This window comes from Branchiostoma belcheri, unplaced genomic scaffold (genome assembly GCF_001625305.1).
Source record: "Branchiostoma belcheri isolate BF01 breed outbred unplaced genomic scaffold, Haploidv18h27 scaffold4, whole genome shotgun sequence".
Taxonomy (NCBI): domain Eukaryota; kingdom Metazoa; phylum Chordata; class Leptocardii; order Amphioxiformes; family Branchiostomatidae; genus Branchiostoma; species Branchiostoma belcheri.
The window spans coordinates 8,299,833-8,311,664 of NW_017804020.1; the positions used below are offsets into that span (position 1 = coordinate 8,299,833).

At 42.1% G+C, this 11,832-nt stretch overlaps 1 protein-coding gene and 1 long non-coding RNA gene across 2 annotated transcripts; one reads left to right on the top strand and one right to left on the bottom strand.

Moving 5' to 3' along the window:
* On the bottom strand, positions 1-1,796 carry LOC109477145. The gene is made up of 4 exons (XR_002140643.1): positions 1,677-1,796; positions 1,073-1,103; positions 299-326; positions 1-37 (listed from the first exon to the last, which is right to left on the bottom strand). It is a non-coding gene; the product is annotated as an uncharacterized LOC109477145 (long non-coding RNA).
* A 6,014-nt stretch (positions 1,797-7,810) lies between these two features.
* Positions 7,811-9,504, top strand: LOC109477141 (uncharacterized protein DDB_G0292642-like). Its single transcript, XM_019778203.1, has 3 exons — positions 7,811-8,121; positions 8,571-9,045; positions 9,373-9,504. The coding sequence occupies exons 1-3, from the start codon at positions 7,895-7,897 to the stop codon at positions 9,502-9,504; spliced, it is 834 nt and encodes a 277-aa protein (XP_019633762.1). The 5' UTR covers positions 7,811-7,894.
* The last annotated feature ends 2,328 nt before the right edge of the window (positions 9,505-11,832 follow it).

The following is an 11,832-nucleotide window of genomic DNA, read 5'->3' on the forward strand; positions in this document are numbered from 1 at the left end:
TCACGTTCAGGTGGTAGATCGGCGTGATGAAGCGCACCTAGCGGAGCAAGAGATAATTGCACACTCTACTTTACTTAGGAAGCTGCTATGAAAAGAACTTTTCTACAGTCTTGAAAATTAGCACGGAATAAGGTACATATATAGTAAGAATCTTGACTATAATGACCTGTTATTATCATCACATGTAGGTACTATCGAACGATGGACTTTACTTTAGTTTAGCTTAGGCAAACTTGAGGTGGATTGTTTTGGTTTGTGAATAAAAATAGTGTAGAGATAAAACGATCAATGTACTTACGATTGGAGGCCCAAGGGGGTAGTTTTCGCTACATGAACAGTCAAGGAATAAAACGAAACTTCGAACTTTACCGTATACATTAAAGTCCATCCGATGTCGTGCATCATAGATGGTGGCGAAAAAAATAAACGGGCTCAACCATAAAGCTTTTCCTTGTAACCTCAAAGGATTAAATGAAATGTAAGGGCGGCAAAATTGGATTTTTAATATCAATTTTCTGGTAATTTCAGACACCTGTGAGGCAAAAATGCGGTTGCTTGTTTCGTATCGTAAGATTGTTTTAGCTATTTGTGGACGGAAACCACCACCACCGCCCCCAAATAATGAGACGCCTCGCGTAGTTTTGTTGTTTTTTTACACGCTTTCAATTATGAAATGTTGACATGCTAAAATGGTAGCAAATGTCAATATCAGATAGATAATTCTAAATTCTAGAATGTTTTTGTTTGTCCGCCCTGAAATTACATTGGTTGCCTTTAAAATACTTTATTCCAAGTATAAGTGTATTTGTTGATAATATTTACATGTTATGTAAATAGAATTTCCTCATCTCGTTAACATTGCCAAAGCAGAGTTCCTAAATTTACAATAACGTATACTGTTAACCTCTGAGAGTTTTCACACGAAAACTATGTGTTAATAGTGATGGCACATTGCGTGCGAACTTTTCTGGCTATCTATATATGAATTCTGTAGTTCTACTTCAATAATGTATTGGTACCACTCTATCACATTTGAAAATTGCCAGACAAAACAGACAAAAAAAAAGGATACGGAAGAAGTATCTGAATCTTGAACTTCCCTCCTGTTAGTGAATAAGAAGACGTTGTGTTAATGATTTAGGAATCTGATGTACTGTTGTCATAAAATATTAAGGTAATCGCAATTATGATGATGCTCAATTATGATGCTCAATTATGATGCTCAATAAAAAATGTTAGTCCCAAACCTATGACATTTTTTTTTATTTCCAGCTACAACTGTTACACTGATATGCTGATTTACATTGGCTATCAAATCATAAATGCAACTATATTACCATAAACGTTAACTATAGGCAGGGCTTAAAGAAAAAGACCTGCATATCGGGGCTTTGTATGTATTTCTGATGCTACCTGCACCTATATCCACCACTTGTCCATGACAAAACCATACCCGCATATATGTTGGACCAGCGGTGGTCAAATATTGCCTTGCAGTATTTACAGTAGCATCAATGAAGTCGAAGACAACAAAATGGTGGTACTGGGAACTTCTTTCAAAAAATTCCATTTTTATGAACTTTGTGGTGCATTTGCGCAGAAGAAAAATTCCAAGCCCTGCTATAGGGAAGAGATGAAGTAAAAATTCTGATTCAGTGCTGTAAAAACAACAGTACCTTTATACAGGGAGTCCTGTGGCCCCGGAATGACAGCCTCCCACACGTGCAGGTCGTCTGAAGGTAGCGACACCTGGATACCGACAGGAGGGGACTTCCTCAGGGCGGCTAGCTCCTTCTGTACCCTGTAAGGTGACACATTATGCCACACAGAATTAATGTGTTGGTTCTTAGATATTTGGAGCAAAATTATAAAGAGACAGGGGTTATGAAACAGGCTAAGGCAACAAATACTACAATAGGAGCCATGGAGTCAACTTACCGGGGTGCTTTGTAATTCAAACAATGAACTTTTGATTTTTGATAAAGCCACAATAGTGATAGATGACACAACTGTAACAGCTAGGAAGATTTTTCTAAAACTGTTGGAACGTTTATATGAGCGTTTTGTACTGATTTACAAACTGACTTTTTTTGCAAATCAGAAAAAAATAAAGAGGGCGAATCGTAGAACCAGTTGATTAAATTGGTGTGTCCTTATGTGCATGCATACACATTAGCAGAAACCATTGAGAATTGAACATTGTAAAAACTATGAATAAACATATTCATGTTTTCTTGAGCCATCCTAATCCATAATTCTTATGAAGTTCAAAATGTCGAAAAGACTCTATCTATCTGCTAAGGGGTCCCAAACCTGTACCGAGTACAAGTGTCTTGAAGAGCCCTCTGCCCATGTTACCACCACGGTAGTCAGGGATAGACTATAGGCCGGGTAGTTTACGTTAGCCAAATTTAATGGGTGTGTATATAGTACACGCATGGTCTTTAAAAACAGTAAGATTTAATAGTCAATTAGAAAGGCCGACATTTGCTTGGGAGCAAATACAGCATATTTCAGTCCACCTCCCTCCCACGCAAAAGTGGACTATTCCAAACTTACCCCAGTGCAAAACTGGCAAAGGTTCTCAAATAAATGAATTAAATAGTAGCTATATGAGAACAAAGATGCAACAACAAGTACTTTGAATCTCGAAAGCTTTACTAATCTTATTACAGGTATGCAAAAACTAACAAAGATCAGATTTGATACATTTTGAAGGTCTTAGGCACATAAAATTGAATGTGTGGGTCATTACGCACCATTTAGGTGCAATGTGACCTCAGGTAACCCGCAATGGAACACGTGTTCCATGGATGGAACCGGCCATTCTTTAGATAGAACATGGAACGGGTACAGCACTTTTGGCCCTTTTTTTGCTGAAAATAGCCATTAGAGTCCCCCAAATGAGTCATTCGGAAGTGGTGTATGCCAAATACATGACTGCTATTCTGTAGACACACGTTCAAGGTACCCTTATACTACCTACCTACCTACCTAGTCCCATGACCGACACTGGTCGTCGGGGGGACAAGGCAGACTTTGCAGCAGGAATGTAGCCAGGTCTTCCTGTCTTGTAGCCTAGGTGCCATCCCCAGTAGTATATTCGCCAACTCTATAACTGGGTCTGGACTTGAACACATATGAAACGATTGGTGATGACGTCACGTAATGAGCTAGCCCGAGCAGCGGGTCTTCATTTGATTGGCTGACCCTCAGAGGCGACGGCCAATGGCGCGCCTGCATTATTCAAGTGATGTTTGTTGTTTTGTAAACACAGATCTTCGCGCGAGTGTTCCTTTTCTCGGTGCGTTCTGTTTGTGCGAGGTCAACATCAAGCTCCGAGAGCTGAGCGGCTTGTGCGTCAGTCATGTTGATGATCGATCGCGGAAAGTACACTGACTACGGCTATATCAAGCGCGCTTTAGCGTTCGGCGTCGGACATGTTGATGATAATAAAATAAGAATAACGATCTATCTTAACGTAGCCGTTCGGACGTTCGAACGGACGCTAACGTCGTCGTTCGGACGTCCGAACGGCCCTTACCTAATATGTACACACCCAAAAAAGGGCTTAGACGAGTAGGACCAATCAGCGCGCTCGTTCAAAATCTGAACGAATATTTAGACTCCAGACGCTACATATGTGTTCAAGTCCAGACCCAGTTATAGAGTTGGCGAATATACTACTGGGGATGGCACCCAGGCTACCTGTCTTGGGCTGCTTATACCGAATGTCATATCATTTGGTTGTAATACCAGGGCTCAGGATCTAAAAATCCATTTTTTGTCGAAAAATGCCCCAAAAAACCTTCATAAAACTTTTTCAAAGGCATGTTTCAAAAAAAATGAAAAAAAGGCTGGGGGTATTTGCCCACTCTACTTCCATGCCAAATTTCAGGTCATTTGGCTGAATGATGGCTGAGTTGAATCCCTCTGAACAAGTAGCAGGAGGAGGGGGAGGAGAAATAGAAGGAGGAGAAACATGAGAGAACACAATATATTTCATCCATACCATGGTATGGACTGAAATATAAATAGGGAGAATAACTGGCCACGGGAGTTTAGCCACCGTAGAGTTCATTTGCCCGTGCCTCCCCCGACTGACTCTCCTGGTCAATTATTTCAAATTTTTCTTATAATTTCATAATTTTGCAAAGTGCTGTCGTAGGATGGCCTGGTCGAGGCTATAGGTATGACTCGGGTGTGGATCGAGGCTATAAACACCCCAATGCCAACACGTCAGAAAATGTATATCCAAGCTCTTTGTGAAGGTAAATATGCCTTTGCACTTATCCTAACCTTCTTTCACTTTGTAGCATACAAGCACGTCGGCTGGATTTTCGCGTTTTTCGTTGGATGTCAACGTTGCAATAGAATTTAGACTGTTGCAGAGGATAGTTTTTCCGAAATAACATTTGGAAATTAGTGTCGAAATGCTAACCTTATATGAGCGAATACGATCTTATATGAGGCGTTCTGCCGAAATGCTATGTATAATTCATTAGGGGTTTCACGCAGTTCATTCTGCAGACGTGCTGAGCATACAAAGTATCAAGCTGGGCGCGCGATATTTCTACTTCCGGTTTGACCGATTGAGCAAAAATAAGGCAACTCACCGGCATGCGAATTGTCTCTCCATATTCCGTGTTGCCTGATCCCAAACTGTTTCTTTAAACAAATTTGCCTCCAGAAACGTTCTCCTGACGTCTAACACTAATATGATGTATCTGGCACGTATTGAGTCTGACTCAGCGACGATTTCAGAGTTGTGGTAATCTCAGACTCCGTTAGGTTTCGGTCCGCTATGACTCATTGGCCGGGCCCGGCCCGTTAATTTCCAGTATCAAGTCGAGAGGGGAGGTGGGGTCAATATTCGTAAATCTATGCCGACCGCAGCCAATTCTTACTGAGCTACAGTATTCATCTTTAATCTCATTAAAATCGACAAAACACTGCAAAACGTAGTACCTCTATTCGCCGTGCATTTTTATTGGATTAGTTTCTACCACCCCTTTTCAAAAAGTGGTATCAGCCGGTGGAAAGCCCACTGACGTGACGTAATCGAAACTTGGAAGGTACCACTCGGCTGAGGTTGTTCAATTATAAGCGCTATGGAGGTTGTTTTCTCCCTTTTCTTCAAATAAATGATGATAATAGATGATCATTTTGGCACTTATTCCGCAGACATAATGCTACGTATATTTTATTCAAAGTTTTATGTGGGAAAATGCAAATAGGTTCACATTTTACATTCGTTAGCATGTATGTAATTATGATGAAAACAACCTCTGCCCCCATTCTAACATGTAGCATTGGCATCGCCTTATTTTAGATTACGGCCGTGCAAGTAAAGTCCCTTGCATTCATCAGTCACACAGCCACTGGTTTCGGCAAGGGCAATTTGCTGATTTTCGGAACGTTACTTGCTGTATTTTGCCTTTCTAGAAGTTTGTGATCGGCAAAATGCCTGAGGGTGACAACATCTGGCAGCTTTTTGTCAAAGGGATATGTGGAGAGACCGTCATTGTGAGGATCCACAAGGTATGAAAATCTTGGCTCTTAGTGTAAGGCCATGTTGATTTGATTATATGGATGACATCTACGCGCGCATGAATTTTCGACAGTTTTTCAAGCATACTGTAAATCGTACAAAACAGTTACAAAATGACCAAATATATACCATAAGTTGAAAAAAATGTTGGAAAACGCTAGCCTCTACCAGGCTTGGGGAGGCGGCTGGAAAGAATAGAAATCGGCCAAATAGAGAGATAAGCATAGCAAGGGAGTTTGTCCGTTGAGAGAACATTTCGCCATTGTACCCCACGCCGCTAGCGACAGGGAAGCATGCGGGCTGAAAACGGGGTCTCATGCTGCTTAACCACCAATATTTTGATCGGCAACATGGTCGGGATGGTCTTGAATATTATAGGGTTCTCTTTTCTTTTCTTTTCTTTTCTTTTGATGAAAAAAGGGACCGCTATGGACTTGAAATTTTCGTGACCTCTCTGAGACTTCACACAGCCGTTCGTGTCACTGTCCGTCACGGCGCAGTCGCTAAGCAATAAAAGTGTAATTTAGCTACTTGGCACCTATAAGATAGCGATTGTGCGGCGAAATGTTCTCTCAACGGACAAACTCCCTTGCCATGCTTATCTCTCTATTTGGCCGATTTCTACTCTTTACAGCCGCCTCCCCAAGCCTGGTAGAGGCTAGTAGAATGCCAAAATTAACCGAAAAAGACAAAAATGTAAAGAAATGAATATGAAGAGTATATTATTCGCCATACCATACTCCGTGCCTTTTGTTCAACCATCAAGACCACGTAAATTTTCCTAATGAAAGCAACTTTTTTTGGAATTTTATTTGCACACTCGCATCAGTTTTGGGGTTCCAAGAGGATGTCATCCATATAATAAAATCAACAAGGCCTAATACTCATACAAGTGAACAGAAAGGACGGCGTGATACTGAAAACGTGACACATATAATATTTTTGCATTTATTAGATTGTATTTAGATTATTAGATTATATTCAATGGGCATTCCAAACAATCTTGAACTCGGACTACACAATCAGGGTACCTTGCACTAAAATCCAAGTAGTCAAATTGCCAGAGGAACACTTTTTTTTTTTCATGTTCCACTGGTACTTTCATTTTCGGTGGGTACTTTCAGTTTCGGCTGGTCACATTCAGTTTCAGTGGATACTTTCATTTTCAGTGGGTGCATACATTTGTATGGGCAATGGTTTAACGGAAAATTTGCAGCTGTCTACATTGCCTGACTACTTGGCCTGTCTACCTGGCCTGTGTACCTGTGCTGGCAATCACGTTACGTAAAAGGTTGAGCTGTGTACCTGTCTATATGGTGTCTACTAGGGCTGCGTACCTAAACGTAACATCAGGTACAGGTACAGGTACTGGTACAGAGGTTTAGGTACAGGTCCGGACCTGTACCTGTACCTGAACAATTTGACAAATTAACACGTGTTCTTCACTTTTTCAATCATGACACAGAAACAATAATAAAGTGTTGGAGGGAAGGGAAAATGACTGATCTCTGACCTGATTTGAGTTTGTTGACCAATCACAACCCTGGATCAGCCACACTCTCGCGATGTCTCGTGAGACTGAGGATCTCAAATCAATCGACGGTGTTTACGTCTTTTCCAGTGCTAATTTTTCGTCTTTGTGGTAGGATTTACCTATCTTTAGTCATATACATGGTGTAAACTAGCTATTTCGGTATATACTCGTTACTTCATGATCCGGTATTTTGGACCTGTACCGAAACGATTTTTACGGTATTGGACCGGTACAGTGTACCGGTCCGCAGCCCTAGTGTCTACCAGGTCTTTTTACGTCAGACTACTTAAATACATTCCTATCTCTCCACTAGGCATTCCCTAATGATAGCCGCTGCGCCCTCTAGCTGAATGCATCAAAATTACACACATTGCACTAGTATTGTGTAGCAAGTGGCATTTTGGAATAAACTTACAATGTTGACGTGTGCGGCCTTCAAGATAGATTGTAAAAAAAAAGAAAATTATTTTCAGCAGTGAACATGAAGTGTATGGGATGCAATAAGTGTGTTTCCCACAAAACGGTGTACTTAATGTCTTAAAAGTCAATTTACAAGTTCACATAGCACTGTAAAAAAATAGCCGCTGTATTCTAGCCTTCTTTTCAGCAGCAGAGACGCAATAAATTTTCCAAGAAAGCCGCTAGGAAACTCAAATATCTTGTTCCTAAATGTTGTGCAGGACGCCACAGTAGACGAGCTGATCAACAAGATCAGTGAGAGAAACGGCATACCTGCGAAAACCCTGCGCATCCTCTACACAACCAAACAACTTGTTTATGGTCAAAACAAATACCTGTCGGACTACAAAATGGAGGATCAGTCCAACCTCACAGTTGTTCTGCGCCTGAAGGGAGGAAGCGACACCGTGGAAGACCTGTCTCCTCCGCCGAAGCAACTGGACGAGGACGTGGAGACCACCGAGGCTCCTGATATGATCAGCTGGGAGGATGACTCCAACACGCCCCGAGCCAAGATGTCCTGTGGGCACGCCATCACTCCTGAGACACTCACCACGTTCTGCGAGAGTCTGCTGAGGTACGTGTCTCTCAATTATTTTTAAGTACGTGTCACTTAATTTGGTTGCAGCGTGGCGCTTTCGCCATTTTGTTACCCACTTTTCTTGCTTATCTATCTTGAGGGGTTCAGAGGTCTAGGCCCCATTGCAGCTGGAATAAAATTGTCTGGATCGAGGCGAATTGATTCGGTTTGATCCGGCTTCGGGACGGATTGGAGCCGGGTTAAAACGGGAGCAAACCAAATCAATTCGACTCGATTTAATCTTAGTGGGATGTGGCCCTAGATCATGGGCTGTAGGCCAAGGAGTTATTGTTTGAAAGCAAGGAGTCACCGCGCCGACCGCGGTACGTCCGTCCGCCGGAACTTCCGGGAGTTAGTTCTCCCGTCATCCGCTGCGCTAACTTATGACTCGAACTAGTGTCATAAGACCCACAGATGTCTAAAATCTTCGATCTTTGATTCTCCAGTGCAGGAAAGTACGTCTTCAAGTGCCCTTACATCAGCCCAAGTAGGGTGTACTGTGGCAAGGAGTGGACCTATCTGGAGGTCCGTCGTCTCGCCGTCCTCACAGCGGACGAAAAGAAGCAGTTCGAGACCAAAATCTCCGACAACTACCTGCGCAAGGGGATGGGCATCCAGGAGTGTCCCAAGTGCCACTCTCTCTGTGAGCGCATCAACAAGAAGCAAAAGCGCGTGGTGTGCCCCCTGTGCTCGGCCTCTGACGGCGTGGAGTTCCACTTCTGCTGGCACTGCCTGCATCAGTGGGTCGGAGGAGGCATCGAGAAGTGCGGCAATGACAGCTGCGGCGGTGAAGACCCGCGTCTCAAGATCCTACGCGACTGCAAGAAGAAGACTATCGTGGGCGTGGCTAACTGTCCTGCCGTCAGGGCCTGCCTGAAGTGCGGTATGCTTATCGAGCATGAGAAGGCCTGCAAGCACATGGTACGGTGTTCTAACTTACCGTATTCACTTCCACCTCTACATAATACAGAATAAATCAACAGATTGGATAAATTCTCCGAAGAGGCAGGAGATTCAGATACGGTCCACTATGCATATCTTCCATTATACATGACTTCAATAAAACTACACAACTCAGTAATCTTGCATCGTTTTAGAAAATAGGACTTTCTGCCTTTTTATAAAGTCTGTTTACTGCCTTTCTGGTTGGCAGTGTATTCACCGAGACAGTCTCTTTTGACTCCTCCCACGGATGACCTTTCAGTCATGTTTGACTTACTGATTGTCCGCTGTTACTCCTATTTCCAGGCCTGTGTCTGCGGTCAGAAGTTCTGCTTCATCTGCCTGAAGCCCGACCTGAACGGAAGTTACCAGTGCGGCAGTTACGACAGTCCGTGCGAGATCGCTGACGTACAGAAGACCATCCCTGCAGACAACTGAAACGGCTTCCAAGCTTTCTGGCAGAATAGAAATAAATACAAGCAATGGAGCAAAAACGCGTACGGCTAAGCTAAATAGCAGAGCAAAGAACCAATTTGCATTGTTTGTCTTCCAATACTGCTTTACAAAGTCCGACGTCTCTAGTAATTGGTATTGGTACTCTGTGACGTCAGTGGAAGGCAAACCAGAAATAGTCACAAATTGAACCGCATTCATAAAAAGACGCAGCGCTATCGCCGGAGCCCCATACCATATATGGTTGACCTCAAAGGAACCGATATGATTATCCAGATATCAATGTAGTATTACAGTCAGTGGCAGTAACTGAAATTGAAACACTGGGAGGAGTAAACGTATAAAAGTAGTATTACAGTCAGTGGCAGTAACTGAAATTGAAACACTGTGAGCAGTAAACGTGCAATAGTAGTATTACAGTCAGTGGCAGTAACTGAAATTGAAACACTGTGAGCAGTAAACGTGCAATAGTAGTATTACAGTCAGTGGCAGTACAGTAACTGAAATTGAAACACTGTGGGGAGTAAACGTGCAAAAGTAGTATTACAGTCAGTGGTAGTAATTGAAATTGAAACACTGTGAGCAGTAAACGTGCAAAAGTAGTATTACAGTCAGTGGCAGTAACTGAAATTGAAACACTGGGAGGAGTAAACGTATAAAAGTAGTATTACAGTCAGTGGCAGTAACTGAAATTGAAACACTTTGAGCAGTAAACGTGCAATAGTAGTATTACCGTCAGTGGTAGTAACTGAAATTGAAACACTTTGAGCAGTAAAAGTGCAATAGTAGTATTACAGTCAGTGGCAGTAACTGAAATTGAAACACTGTGAGCAGTAAACGTGCAATAGTAGTATTACAGTCAGTGGCAGTAACTGAAATTGAAACACTGTGGGGAGTAAACGTGCAATAGTAGTATTACAGTCAGTGGCAGTAACTGAAATTGAAACACTGTGAGTAGTAAACGTGCAATAGTAGTTTTACAGTCAGTGGCAGTAACTGAAATTGAAACACTGTGAGTAGTAAACGTGCAATAGTAGTATTACAGTCAGTGGCAGTAACTGAAATTGAAACACTGGGAGGAGTTTACTTGTAATAGTAATAGTACAGTCAATGGCAGGAATTAAAATTGAAACAGTGAGAGGAGTAAACGTGTAATAGTAGTATTACAGTCAGTGGCAGTAGCTAAAATCGAAACACTGGGAGGCCTAGAAGTAAACGTGTAATATTTTGAATTAATGTATGTGAATTGTGGCTTGTAAGTTACTGTTTTAGTTGAGACGGCTTTTTTTATATTTCATAACCTATAAATACTAATGTGGTGATATTGGTCTCGTATCGTATCTTGATACAAATTTTAAGAAATTCAAGATTGACCATACAAGATGGCCGGCAGCTTAAATATGGATGACGAAATTGTATGATGTCACTTTACGTCAGTGTTATTGCTATGGGTAACATAAGTCAGAAGACATGAGTATTATATCAAACATACCTTTAGTTAGATTTTGCTACATATCATTTGATTTTTACGAGAATAACCTATCCAGACGGTTTTAGCTAATAAAATCACATAAATGTCAGCCAGCATAATTGTCATCCAATAAAATGTAATATTGACACCAAAAATGTGGTTATGATTTGGTTTCACTAGTACACCATATTCTGAAAATCTGATGGTCATACGATATACCGTTCTTGACTTATGAGGGGGAAGGAATGAGCCATCCCCCCCCCCCCCTCTCGCTCAGTCTCACGAATTCCCCTCCCCAAAGCAGTCTAGACAGGGTTAAGGATGAGCCAAATGTGCATATAAATCTAGTCAGAATTTCTATAGGTGTTACTTTCGTGACCGGGATTAACGAAAGTTCTTTATGTTTCTTTGTTGCGTCTGCGGTACAGAGTTGTTTTACCATTCGTTGTTGCCTATAAGAGAAATTATTTCTAAGGACCGGTTACAGGTGTGAGCAGACGTGTCGTCAGCGTACCTGGCGTGTACATCAGCCTAAGTTATAAATTATGGCAAGTGGCAAATCATTCGTATGGTTGTAACCGTTCACCAACAAGGAGGGGCCCGAGTCAACTCCCTTGTGGTACACCCGGTGGTAGATCCCTGTTAGGCCCGTTAAAATGAACATACTGCTTCCTACTTTTTTTAACGGTGTCGCTCAATGCTAGCCCAATTATTTTGGCCACTTCTAGGCATAGACCTAGAGGTACTTCCCAAACCCAATATCTTAAACGCCAGCGAGGAGATAATTAGAGCCAGGGCGCAATTCGGGGTCGGCGGGGTGTGTGGCTTTCGCTGGCCGAGGG

Coding starts and splice junctions, on each gene's coding strand:
- LOC109477141 (XM_019778203.1), top strand. CDS start 7,895: ATGGAGGATCAGTCCAACCTCACAGTTGTTCTGCGCCTGAAGGGAGGA. Junction 8,122..8,570: donor TTCTGCGAGAGTCTGCTGAG/GTACGTGTCTCT, acceptor TTGATTCTCCAG/TGCAGGAAAGTACGTCTTCA. Junction 9,046..9,372: donor AGAAGGCCTGCAAGCACATG/GTACGGTGTTCT, acceptor TCCTATTTCCAG/GCCTGTGTCTGCGGTCAGAA.